The 24,579-nt window shown below is 29.5% G+C and overlaps 2 protein-coding genes across 15 annotated transcripts; one reads left to right on the top strand and one right to left on the bottom strand.

Moving 5' to 3' along the window:
* Positions 1-2,291: 2,291 nt before the first annotated feature.
* On the bottom strand, positions 2,292-24,044 carry LOC145968586 (tRNA (guanine(26)-N(2))-dimethyltransferase-like). 10 transcript variants are annotated; one of them, XM_083094186.1, is made up of 10 exons: positions 23,855-24,034; positions 14,628-15,272; positions 13,805-14,453; positions 5,036-5,130; positions 4,518-4,685; positions 4,182-4,298; positions 3,723-3,917; positions 3,024-3,221; positions 2,787-2,935; positions 2,292-2,550 (listed from the first exon to the last, which is right to left on the bottom strand). In XM_083094186.1, the coding sequence occupies exons 2-10, from the start codon at positions 15,270-15,272 to the stop codon at positions 2,508-2,510; spliced, it is 2,259 nt and encodes a 752-aa protein (XP_082950312.1). In that variant the 5' UTR covers positions 23,855-24,034; the 3' UTR covers positions 2,292-2,507. The 10 variants fall into 10 exon arrangements, 8 of the variants coding, with proteins under 8 accessions (XP_082950312.1, XP_082950350.1, XP_082950332.1 ...); XM_083094224.1 differs by lacking the exons at positions 13,805-14,453; positions 14,628-15,272; positions 23,855-24,034 and adding an exon at positions 9,594-9,946; XM_083094206.1 differs by lacking the exons at positions 13,805-14,453; positions 14,628-15,272; positions 23,855-24,034 and adding an exon at positions 6,133-6,256.
* On the top strand, positions 16,277-22,775 carry LOC145968664 (uncharacterized). 5 transcript variants are annotated; one of them, XM_083094319.1, is made up of 5 exons: positions 16,277-16,762; positions 17,265-17,489; positions 19,564-19,671; positions 19,901-20,038; positions 20,378-22,775. In XM_083094319.1, exons 1-5 carry the CDS (start codon positions 16,684-16,686, stop codon positions 20,635-20,637), a joined length of 810 nt encoding a protein of 269 aa, XP_082950445.1. In that variant the 5' UTR covers positions 16,277-16,683; the 3' UTR covers positions 20,638-22,775. The 5 variants fall into 5 exon arrangements, with proteins under 5 accessions (XP_082950445.1, XP_082950453.1, XP_082950460.1 ...); XM_083094327.1 differs by having other exon boundaries at positions 16,282-16,773; XM_083094334.1 differs by having other exon boundaries at positions 16,282-16,929.
* Positions 24,045-24,579: the final 535 nt, after the last annotated feature.

Genomic DNA, 24,579 nt, shown 5'->3' with positions numbered 1-24,579 from the left:
TTTTTTAGTGGTGGGGGAGGTCTCACTTATATAATTGTTAGTTGTAATTTTCCACTCAACAACATAACTGTTACATGTTATGTAACTGTTACATAACATGTAACAGTTATATTGTTGAGTGGGAAATTATAACTAACAGTTATATAACTGTTACTTGGTGTTTGCTGGGTTAATTCTTAACAATTATTAATTTTGAAGTAATTTTATCTATTTCCTTTTTTATTAAATCGCTCTTTAATGTTTGCGGTTGAAATATACTTATGTATTGGAGTTTATTATGGAATCTATATCATTTTTATATTAAAAAAGAAATGTAATATCAGCAATTTCGACATCTTTACTTTTTGGACTTTACATCATAAAAGTCTTGCATAACAACGATATCACTGATAAGCACATTCGCACAATGTATCAACAAGGCAGTGCGTGGGCAGTAACAAATTAATTCAAATAACTTGTTTGTAGTGGTAGCTAATTCGCTTATGGCAATCCAATGTGGCTGTGGAAAATTACGGCGGTCGTTTAGGAACATTTGAAGCAATGAATCGAGCCCTTGATCTCCTTGTAGAAGAACAATGTTTTATTCACAGTATTATCGTCTAATAAAATCAGACAGAAGCGATAATTCGACATATAAAATTATATCATTATACGAAGTATATATTTCCTGTTTCTAATTATATATTACTATAATTATTCTGAGATTATTCTGAAATTTAGAATTTTTTTATATTTTGTTTATTATGTATCCCGAAGGAATTAATAATTGTCTCTAAATAATATAAAAACTGCAATTTTTTCGGGTAATTATTAAACGTTAAATTAAACGTAAAAATTAAAAATTAGTAAATGTTTATTTTTATTAATAAATTTTTAATTCGTAATATATTTAAAGAAAAATAAAGTAATAAATGTCTAATGTACGATATTCAAACATATGAGACAATATACAAATAAATACAAATAAATTCAAGATAAAAAATCGATTTAATAATTAATTTTTAATATAATAAATATCAATTCCGACATGACTTTGTAGTTGTATATAAAAAAAAGTATTAAATTTTAAATTATGTAAATCATCTTTACATTAAAATTATATATATTAAAATATATATATTAAAGTAATTTTTAAATTATGTGATATATTTATTATGTGATAATTATTTTACACTTGTATTTTTAGCATGACATTTGATTGTTAATAGAAAATAGATATCAATCTAGAAAGTAATTATCATAATTAATTTTATATATATATATATATATATATATATATATTTCTCAATATAATACATCAAAATTATCTTTTTAGAGATTAAACAAATATATAATAAATTATATTGGATGTGTGTTTTAAGAATGCGTATTTCAAGAAAACAAAGTAACTAATAAAATTTTATCTTTATTAAATCGAAATTTCAACCAATTTTTTTTATTTTTACGACGATATTATTCAAGGATCAATCGCTAAAAATAATAGTAAAATATTAGTAATTAAACAATGCAAATGCTAAAAACAAATTGATCAAAATTCGATCGAAAAGAAATAAGAATATTCTCGAAGAGAATATATATATATCGCTTATATAGTTTTTATATATATATATATATATATATATATATATATATATATATATATAAACTATATAAGCGATATGGAGCTTCCGTAATGTAAAATATGTTTCGCCGAAAATAGATTAGAAAGCTTGCGTAAATAAACGATAAGATAATAATGCATATGACGATATATAGTTCTCTAAAATCAAGAATATATAATTATGTTATATGCGTGATGATAGACATATAAATGAAACAAAAGTTCTTAAGATATTTCACTTTTTATCAACTCCGAAAGTTCTTATCCTGGTTTACGTTAAGCATTGTGACGCATGAAATTTTCGAATAGATTAAATCGTGCTTTATCGTAGTTTTAATATAATGGACGAATGAAACAAAAATTCGTACGAATAATCTTGACCCAGACCTTGAAATTTTTCGCAGCGCCCAATAGCCGTAATTGGTTAGACCAAGGGTCGAACATGCATCAAGTACTACCGTGAGAACATATGCTCTCTTTTAAACGGGATATTAATACGATTACGTACGATGTATCAACTTGTATCCTGTTACTTTCTAACTTTGATAAATTCATAATATTATCTGATTAATTTCGAGAAATCCTATTAAATTAATTAATATTTTCTATGTTAATATTAATTAATGTATCTCTTTGGCGGACATTTTACATTTAAATTTGCTGGGTTATTGAGAGAGGAAACTATTAAAACTAATTTAAAAATATCTGAATTATATTTTAGAAAACATATTTTAAATGTTAAAATATATTAAAATAACTATGTAGGGTATATGTAATATATAGAAATATATAGAAAATAGTAAATATATAGAATTGTTTGACAATACTTTTTTTGTTTTATATTTATATATTTCTTCTCTTATGCAATAAAATTTGTCTCTTTTTCTCTTTTTCATGTTGGTTTCATTTAAAATGGAATGTTGAAAGGAAAGTATTTGAAATCCTCCCCTCTGAAACACAGAAATAAAAGAAAAGTTATTACAGAGATAGAAAGTATTAAATTGCAGATAATTTATGATAAATCATATATTCTCTTTTTTTTACTATTTTCGAACATGTAACATTAAAAAAATGAAAATGCTATTTTATTGACAGAAAAATTTGGATTTGGATAAATTGATCAAAGTACTTGCATTCACAGAAAAAAGTAAATAACAAATCGTCTAAAATACATCGTAGTACTTACTTAGGGAAGTATGCTACTCTCTCTCCAGTACCAAGTTCTCGAATAGCGTTCATTTCATCAGATGTCAATGTAAAATCAAAAAATTCCATATTTTCTTTGATGCGACTTTTAGTTACAGATTTTGGTATTGGTGCAACTCCGTGTTGAAACTATAAAAATAATAAAATATAGCATTAGATATATTTCTCGAATTTGTTAATTACATACGATTTTATCAGCTTTTTTTTTATTACATACCACATATCGAAGTGCTACTTGTGCCGGAGTCTTATTGTACTTTTCTGCGATCTTCAGTACCACAGAACTATCTAATTTGTTTCCAAGACCTGATGAATTCCCGGGTTGTCCCAAAGGAGAATAACCAGTTACCGTAATGTTGCGTTTCTTGCAAAAATCTATTAATTTCTCTTGATTTACGTTTATATTAACTTCAATCTATAATTAAATTTTTTGGATTAAAATAAAATCTTACAACATTATAATATATAAAATATATATATATATATATATATATATATATATATATAAAACAAATATTAATATAATATATATACTCTCTTTATAATAGAATACATATTAATACAATATTAAACTCGTGAAATATATTTTAGAAATATAAACGAATTGAAAAAGTAATTTATCGATCGAAATATATTGAAAAAAAGTCAAATTAAATTTATAGCATGGTGTAAGTTTGATTATTCGTTTATTATTATTTTCGACATATCATTGTTAATAAGATTAAGAGTTCGATAATTTTTTGTGATCTATATAGTGATTATCACAAAACTATATAACTAGTAATAAAACTATATAACTAATATTTTCTTCATGTGATTAGAACTTTTTAAGTGATTATTTCTATTTGTATTATAAAATACAACGATTAAATTAAATGTTAGAAAATGTAAAGCTGAAAATATATTTAACGCATACCTGATTATTAACCGGCGCAATTTTAGCCGATTCAAGCAAACGGTTTATCTGTTCAGAATTGAAATTACTGATTCCAATGCTACGAGTTAATCCTTGACGAACACACTCTTCCATTCCTCTCCATGTTTCCAGGTAATCAATATCCGATTCAATCAATTTTCCATTCTTATCTTCAGGCATCGGATCATCTCCTTCCTAAAAAACATGGTTTCACTTGTCAGATGAACATTATAAAAATCCATATTGAAAGATTACAACAACGTGTTCCGCTTTACATGGATTCGTGTATCTTTTTATAAATCCAGCTTTTAATAAATTTTTATTATTAAATAACTACGCAACTATTTTCACATTTCAGATAAACTGTTATTATTTTATTTTTAAGGTAATTTTATAGTCGAAAAGCTTCAATAAAATATACAATTTTTTGGCTGTTTCATTTTTCATATTAATACTTACCTGAAAAGCAAAGGGCCAGTGAACTAAATAAAGATCTATATACTCCAAGCCAAGATTGGCCAATGATTTTTTACAAGTCGGAACAACGAGCTCTTCTCTGTGAAAAGTATTCCATAGCTAGGAAAAAAAAACAAAATAATATAAATATTATTTAAATTTATAAGGCAAAATGCTTTAAATAATTTAAATGTTTAAATTTATTGAAATTTAAAAAGACAGTTTATAACATGATAGTTTATATATATATATATATATATATATATATATATATATATATACACACATATATAAATGATAGATAAATGTATTCAAGAACCAATAGTGTATTGATCTTACCTTCGTGGTAATAAATAGATCTTCTCTGGTTACACTACCGTCTTCAATTTTTTCACGGATAGCTTCTCCGATTTCTTTCTCGTTACCGTAAAACCAAGCCGTATCAATATGTCGATATCCGAGATCTATTGCTTCCTTAACAGCGTTTGCTACATCCTTATTCCGGGACTATTTGTCAAAAAAAGAGAATATATTTATATCTATATAAATATAATATAGGATATAAATATATCTATCTATAATTTAATCAAAAAAGAGAATATATTTATATATATATAAATATAATATAGAATATAATTATATCTATGTATAATTTAATCAAAAACAATATTTATAAAGAGTCACTTTCTTTGAAGTTTTATTAATTTCATGCAAAGACTTTCCACAATGGAGAACATTTTAGTTTTTGAATTTTATTGTATATTTACTGAAATTTCAAATATGCACAAATGAATGACATAATTCTTGTTACATGCAATCTCTTATCGCTATCATATGTACAATTATGAAAGACTGACCTTGTAAGTTCCAAGGCCCAACATCGGCATTTTATATCCATTGGAAAACGTTACTGTTGGAATATCAGGCATTATGATCGTTGGCAACAAACAATCTGGAATAGAAATAACAAAATCATCAGTGAAAATAAACAATGCGATACAAAGAATCTCTTGCTATTTCTATTACAGAAAGACTCATATAACACTGTTAAATACATAACACTTGATATAATGTGTGTGGTATAATTTCAAATTACTATCAGATCAAATAGTGACGAATAAAAAATAAATATGTACAGAACAAAAATTAGGAGATGCAATAACGTGTTAAGTACGTACTTTAAGAGAGTAATATACAATCTCTTGTAAAGGAAAGAAAAAGAGAGAGGAAGAGAGGAAGAGATATAAATAGATTCGGTCATAAGAGGTCGAATACATATGTAATATATTTTGTGTTATGTGTGTGAGACATATTATAAAATCAAATGCCGACACAACTATACAATATATACTACAATATATACTATTTAACACAATTCTCTTCCAATAGCTAAACAAAATCTTATATTTTTCAAATTAATAATTTTTATATTAATAATCAATTTAGCTTTTATTTATTTAAATATTTTAGATTTCTCTTTTTGGATGAAATTGATTATTATAATTACCCAGCAAACACAGAATATTGTAGCAACATTGCTGCAATGTTGTAATATTGCAGCAACATTACTGCAATGTTCTGTGTTGGCTGGGTAATTATATGAATCACACACAGACACACACACACACACACACACGTATTAAATTAATTATTAGTTTTAAAAAATGTATATAGGAGAAAAATACTGTCATTTATTAAATTCATATTTTAATCAACAATTTAAGTCGATTAATGGAAAAGAAAAATGTGATTAGATATAATTAAAGTTATAAACGACAAAATATCAATTCTATTTCTACGATTTCAAGAATTCTTTCAGCGTTCACCAACATTTTCTAGAACTCGGGAAAATTATTATGAAAATACACTTAATAATATATTATTATGATGGAATTACACTTCGAATAATTTGCGTTTTGTTTGATGCATCTCTACGATCAATAACTACATTTACCGGCACAATATTAACACCTATTCTTGACTGTAGGATTCTGCGCTGCACGTAGACGGTTATAGTAACTGTTTCTTGTAACCCATTTACATGCTATTTATGGATAGTCATTACGTAATACCACCTCCCATCTTTTCCATCAAACAATTACAAATAAAGAAAATTAAATAAATGTGTGATAACGATATATTACATGTTTTTTTCTAATTATTAGGAAAAAAACGAGTAACTATATAAGATATGTATATCTATATCAGATTAGATAATACTACGTTATAAATACGCAATATTATGACATACAATAACGTTATAGTAATCTAATAAATCGAAAAATAAAATCATGTAAAATTATTATATAATAAAAAATAGATAATGTAAATAATGTGTTTTTTCAAGTGTCAAGATAATCTTGTTCGAACATTTGATTGTCTTTTCGTTGATATTTCTTAATTTCTTTTATAAAATGGCTGTGTTCAGCAGAAAAAGCTGCTTTGCAACTATTGCAAAATTCGTGAGCCTAATTGGTGTATGCTCTTAATTTTGGTTGAATCTACGTCAATCAGATTCATGAATTTTGCAACAGTTACAAAGCAGCTTTTTCTGCTGAACGCAGCCATTATTTACAATGTAAACAAGAATACGATTTCAATATTTTTTTATAATTCGAGAGATATGTGATAGATTATAATATATACATAAATATAAATACACACACACACACAGATATATATATATATGTATATAATGATATTTGCAAATCATACTATTAACTGTAACTCTCAACTATGTGCAATGAAGAGATATAACATAGAATCTTATCTAGAATGATTATGATAATATAACATTTTGAAAGTCATTTCACGAGAATCGAGTATTAAAATGTTGGATATGTTGGAATTTACTGTTAAAAAATACATGAAATAAAAATTCAAATAAAAATTCCACGTAGCCAATCTCTTAAGATTATCTATGAATTTGCGATATTACATTAATTTGCGAACTTACAACTAAACATAAGAAAAAAATTAATACATTTCAAGATTACAAAAAAAAGTAGTAAATAGGAAGGCTTTCTTTGTCACTACTAAAACATATTCTATGGATTTGTGAATAATCTTGAAAACTCGGTTATGCAGGATTTATATTTATCCATTGATCTATACCTTTTGCAGTAAACATAAGCACAATCGAAATGTTGATATCCAACATCGTTAACACGTTCAGTTTGTTCGATGATTTTTAAATCATTCTATATAAAATGATATTATAACTTCAAATAAATTCTGTAAATGTATGCTATGCATAACTTCAGTATTTGGACAGAGGGAGAAAGAGGGTGCTTTAAAGATATTATGATAAAAACTTTGAGAAAAAACTAGAGAAACTAAAATGTTAAAAAAAATCTAAACATTATTTGTTAACATTTGCGTAATGTTTAATTACAATTATAATTTTTGCTTATAAAAATACACAATTACTTATAAAATTATGCAAATAACTATAATTACTCCTACCTATACATATACCAAGTTATGTACTAAATTATATATCAAGTCTTAATACGAGAATCTGTACAACATAAGCGACGCTGCTTTTATTAAGAAAAGTTTTTTTATGAGAATTAAATATAAAAAATGGCAGTTGGTAGTGATAAAGTATCAGGAGATAATTTTGCACATCATATCTTGTGCCAAGTCACATATGACACAAGATATGGCCTATTTGAAAGTATCTTGAAAATTTTCAATCTCAAAAATTTAACTGAGAAAAATTACATTGTGATTGTTTTTATTACGTTGTTTTTATTACGTCAATTATGTTTAATTGATGGGCCACATATGTATATATGTATGTATGTACGTATGTATATATGTACACACACACAAATAGGAAATTTTAATTAGATGTAAATCTCGTCACAATAAATTATTAATTTTTCTTTTTCATTTAAACATTAATATAATGTATATAATAATTAAAATAATGAATAATGTATTAGTAAAATGTAACAATGTTCTCATGTCCGATGAAAATATCAAATATTTTTCGAAAAATAAATTTTTATTTATTTAAAGAATTTTAATCTCGAAAAATAAATCAATGTAATAATAGTCACACAATTTAAAAAAGATACATGTACTTTTATAATTCTTTCCAATATTTTTTTACTACGCAATTTGGATACTGCAATTGATATAAAATAAGTGGGAAGAATGCGTAAATAACATTACAGAATTTGTAAAAAAAATATCTTATTATAAAAATAAAATTATTTACATACAATAATGCAAAAACTACAATCTTTGATAGTACGAAATATAGTTCAAATATATAAGGATATATAACTTACATGTCTTTTTCACAGATTTTTTTCAGTTAAAGTACAACTCGAAATAATTCAAGAAAGACAAGTCAAATGCGACATAAATAATCACTTTTTCAAATCATTAGGAATTCGAAAATGATTACAGTGAGGAAATGTGGCAAGCGTTTAACAAATGTAATGGATTTAGTTTAAAAAACTAAAAAATTTTAAATGTTTCAGAATAGTATCACAAAGTATTTGCTTGTTTTTTAAATGTAGAATCGATTCCCAAAGAGCCCGACAAAATTGCTACGAGAAGAATATGTATTTGTGTATCAGGTGTAAAACTCGAAAAATCAAGAATCAGATACAAAAACGTTTATATATATGGGGACTTCTTCATAAAACAATTAAAAGATTCTGTCATATATTTAATAACAGACTCTGTAATGGACATTTGTATTTATTAAAAATCTTATCATTTGAATCATTTTCTTCAAATTCGCATCCCAAATAGCTCGTATCTATTCTTTCGTCATAATTGGTATCTTTATTTTCATAACACCTATTTTTCAAAAACAAGTACTATAAAAATAAAGATACCAATTATAACTAAAGAATAGATAGAAGCCGTTTGGGATGCAAATTTGAAGAAAGTAATTCAAATGATAAGATTTTTAATAAATACACAAATGTCCAGTTTTTATGAATCTAATAGTTATTTCGACAAATCTTTCCAAACATCAGAAAGAAAGAGAGAGAAAAAAGAAATTAAACATACATGGTCATAGAGATGGAGGAACATTTATTAGTCCTCTCGATGGAACAAAAATTCGAGTGATTCTAAATTCCGAAAATAGCCCGATAAGCTAAAGTACGCTATCGCGATAACAATATCGCTTATTTAAAACCTGTATGAACATATGAAAGAATTAAAATAGATCTATCTTTCCACAATTTCATAATCAAATTTATGAAAGCATGATCAACACTGGAAAAATTGCATATTTGAGATATATTCAATTGTTTCAAAATCAATTATATAGCATACTATAAGTTACAATAATTACATAAACAAATCTTATTCAAATCAAATTTCTGTTGTGGACATACTGCCTAATTTCTCTAATGTTATTTTAAATATTTTGGATCGACTCACTTTCAATTAAGTAAACTCAGCTGGATTATTTCTGGAGATAATATTTATCTTATTGGACTTGCGGCAAATATTAGGAATAAATTGAATAGATTTAATGTAGACGGTGCGACATTTCGATGACATATTAAGTGACACATGTAATTATCGACAACAAAATTAAAGCTTCTGCAATGATAAAATCAATTTATCATATATCTTTAGATATTGAACATAGAATAGCTACAGAAAAGTATAAATTACATTAATTTTTTCACCACATTTGTTTGTTAGTATATAAATAATCCTATGAAGTTAGTTGTAAAAATTATTCATATATATAATATCGCAGTTTTCCTGAATTTGGCATGTTAGTCAAAAAACCTAAGAAAAATAATGTCCAAGATATGTTGAGATGTAAATTGAATATACAAATTACAAGAAGTTATTTGTAATTATTGTTGTGTTACTTGTTGTTCTACAGTAGCTAATTTTTTTTTACTATTTTTATTTTGATTTCTTACTTTTTTCGACTCTGCCTTATTTTCAAGATCTACTCGGATTGTTGCACGAACGCCTGGTCCCCAATTTACAGTGGGATTTTGTTGAAAGCGTGATAAATGTCTCTGACGAGAAATTGGATTTGCTAGAGGATGTTCTGTGAAAGAAATATCCCTCGTAAACGATGCATTAAGTATACGTGCAGCTGGACTATCCTCAGCTAGTTTCTCCCGTTTTGCAGGATGCTCCTTCTCCCAAGCACGTACAATATCCCATATCACGTCATTAGGCGCATCCGTTTTAATGGAAGTTTTACTTGCGTGCGAATATGATACTTTGTATCCTGCGTTTAATAACGCAGATCTGAATTTCAATATTGATGGAACATCACATTTAACTATGCTCATCAAGCGATCCAGCGTATAATACAATGGAACATCTAGTTCCTCGTGTATCATGGTCAAGACACCTTCCATTCTTTTCGATGTACCTAACTCTATATTATTCAAATTACATAACAGTTGTGATACGAATTCTTGATCATGCAAAGATCCTAACCATATTGGACCTGCCATATGTTGCCGATATTGACAATGTTTACATAGCTGATCTACTGTAGGTGCATTTGGTAATTTATAATTATTGGAAGATCTTTTTGTTGCTAATGGTTGAAAGCTCATACTTTCACATCCATTGCACTGATAAAGCATTCCTATTTTGCTAGAGTTTTCTTTACACGTGTTATGGCCTGTGAAGACTTTGACAAATACTCTTATATAAAAATCAATACTTATAGATAGTAATGGTACTATATATCGTCCATATCGTCCTGCATAAGATGCAATGCATTGAAGTAATATCCGTAACGCTATCTCGTGACAAGACTTTGATTTTATAGATATTGCTCCATACTTGTAATAACAAGTTTCCGGAGTATTGCCAGCTAGTACAGCCATATCAGTAGCAGTAACCAAAAGTATACCACCATCAGCTACGCATTGCACTGCTCCATCCAAGTACATCGATGGACAGCCATATGGATCTAAATCAACTGCATCAAAACGATTTCGTCTACGTTGATACATCAACAATGTCGCATCCTCATGATAAGGCGTTACTAAATTCTCAACTCCATTATGCAAGACATTATGTCTGATACTGTCCACTGCCTTTGCAGAAATATCGTTGGCTACAATCTGCTTGATACCTTTCACTTCTTTTGCATATCGTATGCTACGCAAACCTGTTGCAGATAAAGCTTCCAATATAGTAATTCCCTCTTGCTTGTTTGTATTCAATCCGGTATCATGTAATATATTAGTTTTATTGTCATTTGTTAAATTATTTTTTTCTATCATTTTGTTCCATCTGTCTTGTGCAAATATTGTTAATACCGCTATACTGAGATCTCTGTTGAATTCTTGAACTGGATTATAAAAGACTTTTTTATTTGTAATTATTATCTGTGCTTTCCCTTCGCTCAAAACAGGAAATTCCTCAAGCTTGAGTTTCTTTGCACATTTCTCTTCAGTCATACTTGTCATGTTTATTAATTCTGAAATATATTAGCATGCATTATATATATATACAAAGACAGATGATTGAAATATATTAATTCATTATATATTTTCAGACATATTATAGTACACAATCGTAATACACAATTTACTATTATTTTTATAAAGTTATTAAAGCACTTACAACTTAAAAATATTGATCTATATCTTTTATATATAGAACTGTATTATTTTAAAAATAATCAACTATTTTCTTGCAATAATCGGTTAGTGTGTGTTTTCTTTTCTTATGAGTTTCTTCAATCTTTATACACTTTCGTTTACTTTTTTCTTTTTCTTCTTGGCTCCAAAAGGACTTCAAAAGAACACATGTGTTTATGTTTCATCTAATCACTAATAAAATATCTATCGAAACTCAAACGTCTTTTTTTTTTTTTGAATATTTAATGTGCCTTCAACCAGTTTAGTCCAATTATGGTTATTTAGGCACTAATTCAAACATCGCTAAATATGTGGTTAAGTCATCATACACTAACGCTTCATCGGCAATTATTGTAACTAGAAAGAGAAATCGAAACAACTACAGATGGTAAAAATGACGTTTAAATTATCGATAAGAATATCAAATTGACATATGGTATCTCCACATGATGTATTCGTTGATTAAACTTATTTATTAATGAAATCTACGATCTAATTTTAAATGTTTTTCACGTATAATATTATATTAATAAATTATGATGTGATAAAGATACATGTGTATATAAAAAAAAAAGTATTGTTGTAACATTTATTGGTATGATATTCGTACACAGACAACTTCTTACTCCTTTATTGTATATTCTTACATCTATAATTCAAAATGGTACTGTCAATCTCTGTCTTGTTCTATTTCATCTTACAATAAACTATAATAAATACATCACTCTAAATTAGAAATCTATTATGGATCTTTTTTGGTCACATTATAATGCAAAATAAAAAATCACTTCTCCTAATTAAAATCTCCGGCGTGAAAATCTCTATTTATTCGCAAGATTAAAAAAATTTTTTAGTCAAAAGTTTTAAAGATAGTAAGTGAATATCTATAACAAGATACAGAATTCCGAGCAAAAACTTTTCCAAATAGTTCCATAATAGACTTCTCTTCAAACAGAAGATTTGCACGCACGTATAATTTCTTCACAAACTCAGCTTTGTAACAAATCATTTCATAAAACCAAATACAAGAATGTGTCTGTTTTTCATACATGAATGTATTTGCTGGAGTATAAATTAACGATTCAAAGAAACATTTGTAAAGAAAGATAAAAATAAGAAATCACTTTAACTTAAAAACAAGTTTCTTTTACACGAAGATCACTAATTTATTATACACACTCACACATACACACATATTACTGAATTATTTTTGAATTTTATTCAAAATTTTTTTTGTAAAGTCATACACATGTTTTTTCCTAACATTAAGCAAACTATGAAAACTAAATATATTATTTCAATTCATCATAGAGAGAAAGAGAGATGCTTGAATTGAACAGTTTAATAATCTACAAATGACAAATGTCCCATACATATCCTTAGACACACACATACAAGCACACACACATGTGCACATATCATATTTAATAAACACTATTACTAGATTTATCCTTTCAACTTCTATTATTAACTATTATCAACTTCAGTCATAAAATGATTCCATTCATTTTTATTTATAAAAGAGGTTTTAAGATAAATTTCAAAAATGTATGTTAACTTTTGGCCGATATCCTGATGATTATTTGTATTACAAATAATTAAATCTCTTTTTTTTAGAAAATAAGAGAGAACTTTTTTAGAGAACACTATTTTTCACATCAATAGATATTTCCTACATTATCAAATTATATATTAGTTGATATTTTTGTTCATATATAATATGGAATTACACAGTTATGAAACAGTTTCACTTAGTTTATGTATCATAAGGCGATTTCAAGTGACGAAAATTTTGAATATATATATCAATTTCTAGGATATCCTGACATTATTTCTATTGATATCTACATTGAGAATGAATTCTCACTGACTGATAAGTTGTCTTTGTAGAAAACACCATTTTTTATACATCAGCAAATACTATTCCTCTACATCATCGAGAAAAATATCAACATTTTCTAATTTTTTTATCAGAGTTCAGATTATTCTAATCATAATGAAATCAGATACTCGTACCTTTCACGTCTTTTTCTTGCAATGGTTTCTTGCAAACAGAACCAATGTCTTCTTCATCCTCTGCCTTGCGTTTTTTTCTTACTAAATGTGAAATATCGCTAGCGGGCTTAGATGTATTACTACCACTTCCGGAAGCTTCGCTCGCCTCGCCATCTTTAGAGCATCCATTCAACCTCTCTTCCTTAATCTCTTTGATTACATCGGCTTCTTTTTTCATATCTTTGATGTCCGCGATTTTTTCTTGGATCTCTGGAAGAAGCTCTTGCAGTTCCTTGATTTCACCTTCAACAGTGTAGAAAGGATCATCGGATTGAGGTGGATCATCCTGCACTGTCTTCAGTTGCACAATCTTCGCCTCTAGTAGCGCGGATGCCTGGTTGAATTGCTCGATGCTGGCATCGAAATTGTTTGCCATTGCATGAGTCAATCCGAGTTGATAATGGATCTCAGCAATTGCACGATGGTCGCGTGGAGTCATTTTCTCCAATAGATTCAAGCACGCTTTGAAATCAATCAGTGCGCTTTCATGGTTGCCACCTTCCATTGCTACCTCGCCCAGAAGACGATATGCCTCAGCCAACAATTTCCAACCTGAGGATCCACGTTTTAGCAGTACCAATTTCGCCAGTTCCAAAACTTCCCAAGCGATCTAGAAGAAGGAAAATTAGGTATTAAACACAATTGATAGTATCAATACTTAAATATTTACCACAATTGTGTTATAAATTAACTATTTAAACTATTTATAATAATTTAGGGTAAAAAAATAAAAATCTTATCGGTACGATTTAACTCGACATTGCAATCATTCAAAAAGATTCACCTGTAAATTATTCACGTCGTCCTCCTTCTCAACGTCTTCCTCTTCTGCCTCTCCGTCTTCCTCATCCTCTTCTCTTTTTGTACCACTTCCAGAAGCCTCGCCATTATATACATCAGGATCTCGACTACAGCCAGGAATTTCTTCTTTTTGTGTGTTTTCCTCTACTTTGCTATCGATTGTTTTATCAGAATTCTCCGTCTTCTCTGACTTCTCGTCCTGCTCACTCTTTGGATCCTTTGGATCTTCACTCTCTTTCAGTTCACGTTTATCATCTTCTTTATCATTCGATGTGCAAGGGCTACTTTCCATACCGTTCTTGCTTTCTGCGATGGTCCCCTCTTCATTCTCGTCTTCCTCCTCCTCCTCTTCTCCCTGTTCGTCCTGACTAACTTCTTCGGAGCCAGGCACGCCGCCCCCCAATACTCCTGCCTCTTCGCGTGCCAGACCTAGAAGGGCTCGTCCGTAAAGCAGATAGAGTTCACCCATCTCGTCGCCCGTCTCTCCATGTTCCTGGGCAAGAAGCTCGCAAGCTTGGGCTAGGACGACCACTGCCAGGTTGTAATCGCGTACTAGGAGGTGGCGTTTGCCCTGGGAGATCGCCGTCGCGGCATCCTTGATCGGCACTTCCTCCGATAGATCTGCCATCTAAGGAAGAAAGACGGGAGAATCCCCATATACACAAAGAATTATCACTATTTTTGAGAGTGGTAATAAGCGAGAAATTCCAACGATGCGCGGGCAAAATTGTAGGTGAAACCAACCGGCGACTGATGGAAGAACATTGTTCTGTAGGAACAGAAAGCGTAAATAAGTGAAAAATTTCTATATATTCCATTACGTCATCCTTTTCTAAGTGCCCTGCGAAGCAACAACTTAATCAAACGCGTTCTACTTGCTGATACAACGTCGACAAGCATATATGTATGTGCTACGGCTGTAAAAACACAAGTCCTGCATTAAGTCCCTAAGAAACGGACATTAAAATTTCTGCACAAAACATATGATTTACAATCGATAGATCTTTTCCGAATAATGTTATACACGAGAATCAAATTAAATGCTTTTTTTAAAGACAATCTTTAAATATCTTAATCTTACTTATTCAAAGATATTTTTATCTTAATTAGTCAAAGAGATAAAAGTACGTGTGTTATTACTCTGTATTATTCATTATTAGTCTGTATTAAAAAGAAAAAACGTAAAGTTTATAATTATAAAATTTGAATAAAAAAATTAATAAAGAAATTTATATAAAAATACGAGATGTTCCTCAAGAATATCTTACGAATTGTAAAAAAAAACAATATAATTGGATCTTCTACCACAATAATATTCTCCTTGCCTCGCTCCTTTCTTTCGCTCGAATTTCTCCAAGATAACAAAAAAGCAAGTAGTATTTCCTTTTGCTGTAATTTTTTTATTGCCCTAACTGAAAAAAATGTATTTTATATATATATATATATATATATATATATATATATATATATGTATATATATTATAACACGTTTACAGGAACCAATTTTTGATTATTACTTCGAATGATTTTAATAGTTTTTCCAATGAGAGCATATGAACGAGAGAAGAAGGATTCATTGAAAGAAAATTCTGAATGATCAGCGGATCACGAATTTAAATACGAATATAAATAATATTAAATTAATGAACCACGCGCGTAAACAGTCAAACGATAAACCGGTCATAAAAAAAAACAATCTTATTCTCAATCTCTCTGTTCGATTACTTTAGCAGGATACGAGCTCGAGTCCGATTGTTCGCAAGACGTAGAAATGGCATGTAGGTGATAAGACCGGGTATCCGCAGCATCCACGGGGTGGGGAAGAATGGACGAGGGTGGTTCTCCGCGTGGGTCGATTCATCGTGGCGCTTCGACGCGGGAGGACGAGGGCGTCCGCATCGCGAGGATGTCCAGAGAGAGGGAGAGACAGAGATAGAGAAAGGAAGAGCGAGTTCCAAGGGCGTACAACGGCCAGTAACGAGTCGGGGGACGCGAGCGACGCTTGCAGGCGTCGCCCTGGCGCCGCTGTCCGAGAACAGATGGAGCCGACCCGCGTACCCCGGGGCCCCGGTCCGCGTCTCGTCTTCCTCTTCGCCACGCTCGTGTTGACGTTCGCAGGTAAAGAGGAGGTATCTTTTTTTGACGCATTCCACGGAAAATAAGCCTCTCTTTTGACGCATAAGGAGTTTGCGCGTGCGAAGATCTGTTGTGCTATACATCCTGATGAAATGAAGAAATTCGTGATGGGAGAAAAGACGAGTTTTATATATATGTACTTCGATCGGGTAATGAAACTCGAGCATGTGATCCTGACATTTATCGCGTCTCTCCTCACATCAAGGCATCTAATGAAATATTTAACGATCAAAAAATATAGTGAAAATAAAAACCTTTATTTTAAATCGCGCTATTATAACATTCATTCGTCCTTTTACAATTGATGGCATAAGTGCTAGATGTCTAGTGAAAATAAGGTTCTACCAATCTCGAATTATATTATAAATCACAAGAAATTTTTCGATTTTTTTTGTAAAAGAGAAACTTTAAAACTTGTGACAAACACGAAAAATCTTTTGCGCCAATCGAATGATTGCATTCATTTTTTTTTTTCATTTCTTAGCGACGGGGCTCCTATGTGGTGCGATAATGTCGGATCATTGGGAAGAGATCGGCTGGGACAAGGAAGACCTAATGCACGCGAACGTCAATCTCACGTGGTATCTGGACGGTCAGGTGGCAATGCTAAAGTCTTCCGTTAATCATCGAACTAATCGTGTTATCAAAAGTTCGTCCTTTTTGGTCCCCATGCACGGCGGGATTTGGATTATGTGTGTTACATTGTCAGGTACAAGCTGTTACAATTCTGAAACTATGCGTTACAATCAACTTTTTTATTCATAAATGACTCTCTCCCCCTCTCCTTTTAATATATTTTAAAGAATAACAATAAATACAGTTTGAGATCTTTTTAATTATATTATCTTAACATGTGAAGAAAAAATATACTCATATATCTCTCATTCTATTATTTATTCATGAAAATAATGTATGAGTTATAGATGTTTTCAATACTGATTACGATTTTAATTATTTGCCAGTCAATGCATATCGTCATAAATATCAAAATAATGAGCAAATTATTGAAAAATATTATTCACAATTAAATGAAAAGCCAGAACTATATTTTATTTTTCTATGATATTTTATTTAAAATTATTACATTGATATCATTCATATTTTTTTTTCGTTTGTCGGCTAATAGAAACGTTACCGATTTTATGAATCGGCAAACGGATGAAGATTAGGTCTAGGTTAATAGGATCGTGTCGTTTTGCTCAAATCCACGGGAAAGACGAGAATCTCACGGTCACGCGATTGTATGGATGTGCTGTTCAAACTATGCAATTCGGCGGTTCGATATCTCCGGACAGAGTCAAGGTAGCATCTAAATATAGTCACGTGTATATGCAACATAAACATGATTCCTTTCGATAAAATTCCAACAAAAGATACTTATTGTATTTTTATAAAACAATATTAATTTTTCTATTAATTTTTCTCGTATGTAAATGAATTTCTTCTTTAATATTTTTTTAATAAAATGTCTATTAACTTTAAAATAAGATACTTTATAAAAAGAATCATGTAATTTTGGAGAACATCCTTAATGATAATAATGTTTTTTTAAATATCAATTTTCGAAAAAAAAATAGTAATGATTTTTCTAATCAAAATATCGTTCTTTTTCCTGATAAAATTTATAACCGATATCAATAATAATTCAATCTTTAATTTAAATTTACTGTCTCTTTACAACTCTCTGAAGCATATATTCTACAGAATTCTTTCTTCATTTATTATATTAATTGTTTAAAATCTAAAAATCAACTATAATCTATATGTATTTTTGTTAAAGGAAAAATTTTATATGTTTTATATGTTTTAATCAAAATTGATGCAAAAATTCCATAAATTGATTAAAAATAAATAAAATATGGCATTTTGAACATTTTGTATGTTAATAGACACGGAAAAAATTGCGAAAAAAGTTGCAACCATATAAAAAAATAATTGATATATTTTTTTTCATTTCATAATCAAACGTGTGTAACCTTGTGGATTATTCGGAGAATTTGGAGGTCTAATTGTCTCATTTAGTTATTTTTATCAGAAAATTATCTTTATAGTGCCTGAACACGCCAAGTACAGTGCCTAGCACTGCATTACTTTTGCGCATAACATTTATATCATGCAATCAAGGTGTTAACGACGATTCGTGTAACAATGATGCGATGTCAACAATCGCAAGATATACCGCACCATCTTACACAGCTTTTCACTTGAAACGATACATAAATGATTTCCTTCTGCTATCACTTTTTTTTTGCTTTTTTAATTGAAAGATATATAAGAGAAACTAGCATCAACAAAATACTGGAGAGAGAAAAGGTTTTGATAAAATTTCTCTATGGTAATATATATTTTAATTAAAAAATTCCAAAATATTGTTTCCAACAGTGAAAATCTGTTGGATCACTAGATTAAATATATAAACATAAGATTCCTTTTTTTTGGAGAATATTAATTTAGATAAATAAAAAAATATCTGAATTTAAGCATATTTTATTTATGAATTTAATTGTCAAAAATTGCACATATCTATAAGTTATATAAATTTTTTAGACAAGTTGCATTTCTTTTCAAAAAACAATAAAGAGATAGGACGAGATGGAACTCACATTAATATCAAATTTGTCGGAAATAAAAAAGATTGAAGAAATTATATTGCAATGATTTTTTTTAATGATCTTGAGAGAACCATCTTAATGATCAATTTTCAATAATAAATAAAATTTTATCTGTTTAAATGAGAAAAAGTAAGGATTATATAACTTATCAACAAATGCTTGTTCTTTTAGAGGAAGAAATACAACTATTAGATCAGGTGGGTTTCCCGCAAGAGAGATGTATCAATTATTTGACACCGGATGAAACGCACGAAGAAATACGTGTAGCTTGGCAAAATCGTAAGTGAAAAACAAAAATTAAAAACAAAACGTTAAATTGTGTGTGAGTCATAGAGTATCAATATTGACTTCGTATCCTAGAATATAATGTTTTAACATGATTGATTGAATTAATATTTTGACACAAATTTTATTCTATCCTATTCTGTAATCAATCGAAAAACATAGAAATAATATATTTATAAGAATCAATTGATAAGAATGATCACAAACGCCACATCTGTTTCAGGAATGCAAAATCTGAGTATCTCGTGCTCTTTAGTGTGCCTAATCATTTTAGGATGTGCCGCGCTTATAGGATTTTTCGGACTGTGTAGGCATCAGATATCGGCCGTTCTCGTGACAGGAGTAATGTACCTTCTTGCAGGTATAACTGTTTATATAATTTTGATAGATTGATGACATATCAAGACTTCAAATCAGATATTTTGTTCTATTTGTTATTGCGAGTCTCTATTTTTTTCAAAATATCACTTAACATCACTTGACTTCGATATAATAAAGAAACATTTTATTAAGTGAACAATTATTGATTGTGTCTATCGAACTGAAACTTAAATAGAATATTAACAAAGAAAAAATTATATATTTTAGGAAAAAAAAAAAAAAAGCCTACGAATTTTATAAATATTATCAGACCACCTAGATACAGTGTATCAATCAGAGCGATGGTGATCAAATTGGAATTATCTGGATTTCATTTCAGCAACATTCGCGTTGTTTACGCTGACGATCATTCATTTCAAGAGGGACCACGGGACCAAATCAGTAATGGACGGAGGTCCTGAGGACGGCGTGATCGGCATGCCTGTTCCTCGCAGCGTCCTCAAGGCCAGAAAGTTCACTACCGCATGGAGCATGGATCTAGGATGGGGTGGAGTCACCCTCTGTGCCCTCGCATCGATCGCCTGGATCCTCCTCAGTAAGATCATGCGCTTCAGCCCGATCGCTGCCATGATCGCGTAGCAGTGGGACGCCTTCGAGGTTTAAGGTCGTTTCTGATAATCACTACATTTCGATTCTTTCTGCGATCCTTTTCATTAAATTTCGATATTTTCTAATCGATATGTATCACGATGGCGCAAAAGATTTGTTCCCTTTCTACAAATTTTTCGAGTTCTGCTTCAATTTTCTATAACAAATTAATATATATAACAGATATTTTCAAAGTCACATTCATTATAATTAAAAAATGATTTATCTTGCAACATATATGAAACCATATATATGAAACCGAGGCATGAATTTATAAATTATTAACAGTTTTAATTATATTTTCTATGTTTCTTGATTTGTTTAAGCTTTCAACAACTATAGAACTATTGAAATAATATATCAATTTCACATTGCAATTTTCAATCACTATAAAAATCAATATAAATAATTCTTCCTATATAAACAAGTCTTCTGCAATATGTGAGTGATTATATAATCATTATATGTTAAATAACATTATTTAACATTATATGTTAAATAATCATTAAACTAATTTTGTTTTTCACTTTACTTGATAAATGTGATAAGAACTGTTTTTTTTATCAAGTGTTTTCTTGATAAATCCAATATTTATATTTGTGTTAATCAACGAATACAATATTTATCTTCTTTTACCAAATTCTGAAAGTTATCAGAAAAATTTTAAAATTTGTGAAAATTTTAAAATCTTTTGCGCTTAAGAATCAAAGATTTGAAAAAGACTTTAAGAAAGGATCGCAGACTAGCTCGCAGACCAGCTACAAATGATACTTCTTGAAGAAGTTGCATTCAGAAATGACCATCTCGAAGGCGATAGCTGCTATTTTGTATTATCTATCTCATTTGCATAAATATTATTCGGATTGAAGGAATATAAGTTTATAGAAGAGATAAAGAGAATCTCTTTCTGATTAGTGTACAATTATTGTCCTCAAAAACATCTAATAATTTCAACGTTTGATCGGTGCTTTGTAGCAAGTAATTACGTCATTTTGACACAATTTGTATTTTTTTGTATATTATCATTTGATTTATTTGCTATAAGTAACTAAACGAACTCATTAGAGGATCCAAAAGACAAGAGAAGTGAAATGATTAAATGTATAACATGCTCATGGTGTAAAAAGATAAAATGCAACACATTCTGTGGATAACGGATGGACAATCAGGAATTAATTTCAAATGTTAAAAATAATAGTAATTAATATAGTATACTACGTATGTTACAAAGAAATAATAGTGTAATTTTTGAAACTTTATTTAGTTTTATTCCATTTTTAATTTCATAATCGTTTGTTTTAAATATTCGCTTATTTTAATTATATAATAAATTTTTATTTTAATTATCTGTTCACTTTTAAATAATTAATTTCATCTTCTCTCACACACACATTATTATTTTCATAATTTTTCTCATGATTCTATGATTGCCACCATGCACAATACAATACTTTCTCTTTTTATACCATGAGGACAATGGCATTACATCTCAAAAATTAATAAAGAGAATGTTACCTAAGAATATAATCAGATTCTGATATATAGTTGCCTATAATGTAATACAAACGCCTTACAATTAGAAAGATAAGCGTATATAAAGCGTATTTTTAAAGCATAGAGTAAAGGTATTAGTCGTATACAAGATGAGGTATATTTAAAATGTGATGTATTAATCTTTCTCTCAGAATGAAGCAAATAATAATATAGTCATCAAATATTCTTCTTGAGAACTATAATTTTCATTTTTCAATAAATATCTTTCTCTATAATCTTTGTACATTCTGAGACATCAGATTTTGTGTCACGCTTTAAACTCAACCTCAACTTGTGTACAGCATAAATTTTTTCACGCGGTAAAGAAGAGCTTATTTTTTGCTACTACTTGTTATAGCGATTAGATGAGATAATTGTGCATGTATCCTGCATGAAGGGATCACGAGTTGCACTTCGTCCATTAAAACTTAAGACGATTCCATACATTGTACGCGCTTTTGAAAGAAACACCATGTTTTTCTAACAATGCATTCTTGATTGCAATATTTTTTTACGCAATCTTTGTTGTTTGTTATATTGAAGATGAGATGAGAAACATAATAAAGGACAACAAATTTCTAGCTGAAAACTGAAAACCACAGTTTACTCTCTATATTCAAGTTTATTAGCTTTAAGATTCTGACACATAATGATGGCCTAAAGTAAGGTTTTGCGAAAAAAATTTTAATTTCACTCGCGAATATAGAACAAAATATATTTTATATTTTCTGTTAAATAGATATGCATTTTGTATAGGCTTCGTGCTTTCCTATGTTTCAAAATTTACTTCAAAACAAGCTTCAATTAACTTTACCAATGATCAATTTATTAACAGAATTGATTTTACCTATGACAAACACTCTACCTATGTAATTCATTCATATTCCTAATCTAACCTTTCTTTCCATGCATCAAATATTTTTATTCATATTTGTAAACTATACTGCAGAGTATTATTGATAACTTAATTGCCTGTTGACTTATCAAAGCGGCTTTGTAATCATTTATCATATAACTAAATAAAGGATTTACTCAAATAAATTTATACTAAAAAAACGAAAAAATATATTATAATGATTGCCAATATGTCATAATAATCATTAATGATTGCCAATATATCATAATAATTATAATGATAACCTAACCTTAAAAAGAGTATCGCGATGGTCTACTGTTTATGTCCATTTCAAGTATAAATTTCAATTATTAAATTTGCATTTTATTCATGAAAACACAATATTAATAGCGAATCTCCAAATTAACGAAAAATGTTATCTGCTCTGCATAAAAATCAATGTTTATCGTAGCTACATTTTCCATTACTCTCCAACGATACTTCTTTTGTCTTCTCTCCTTTTTTACCTCGTGTTGCTTCATTCATCTTAAATGCAGAAAGTGTAAATAACTGTACTTTTTTTTTAGAGACCCCTATTTATTATATCGATATTCAAGCAGCGCGTACCTATCGTAAATCACGTTATTCAAGAAGAAAAAAATATACATATATGTATATCTTCCTTTCTCTTATTCACCCATCTTACAATTTCCCCTCGCATTGCGAAATTCAAGGAAAGGATATTTAAATCGCCGGGGAGAAGGAAGCGAAAGGGTTTGAAAATGTTGGCGGATTCGATCGTGTCGATGTAACGTGACATTATGACGTTGGTCTACGTACCTCTCGCTTGGTTTCCAAAAACACGATAATGTTTCCTCCACACGCGACGTCCTCGATCTCGCGAATCCGCAAAAATGCAGACGAGACGCACGATTTTCCGTTATGCACGCGCGAACTGTGTAACCGGCACGCGGGCAAATTTTATGACGACTCGACGTACGATCATCGACGACGAACACTTTCGAAGATGGCCGACCTACCCATCCGTTTCGCGAGATTGTACAAATTTTATTTTGAGCCGCACGAGACCGTCACCGTCGCGATAAAGTGAAAGCCTATCCCGACGCGCTTCGCGCAGAACTGACCAATCGCGCGAGCTTTCCAGCAGGAAAACATAGGCCGGTATTCATAGTCGAAGCTCAAGGTAATGCCCAAGACCGTCTTGGTGAAGATTGACTTATTCAATGAAAATCATCTCAAGAACGATATAATTCATAGTCGCGATATAAGATAATCTTAATTGAGAAATTTTTATTTAAGTAATTCTTATGTGATATACGATCGCCTTTATAAAGATGTACTTAAGGCAATGCTTATTTATAAATCGGGTGTTTCCGTAATATTTCCGTTGGATTCACCAATTAAAACATTGCATTTGGAATTCAATTTTAGGAAGTGTTATGCTATCTAGTTTATATGATTAAAAGATATTCATAACCTCTAATCATATGCAAATTGAATCATAATTTTAATCAAAAGAGAAAATTGTGTGCATAACTTTTTTA

This window comes from Camponotus vicinus, unplaced genomic scaffold (assembly GCF_025532165.1).
Source record: "Camponotus vicinus isolate PSW18456_S1 unplaced genomic scaffold, iyCamVici1.0 SCAF_1, whole genome shotgun sequence".
NCBI classification, from domain to species: domain Eukaryota; kingdom Metazoa; phylum Arthropoda; class Insecta; order Hymenoptera; family Formicidae; genus Camponotus; species Camponotus vicinus.
Note: the sequence above shows the minus strand (reverse complement) of the source record. Positions and strands in the feature narration are given on the sequence as shown.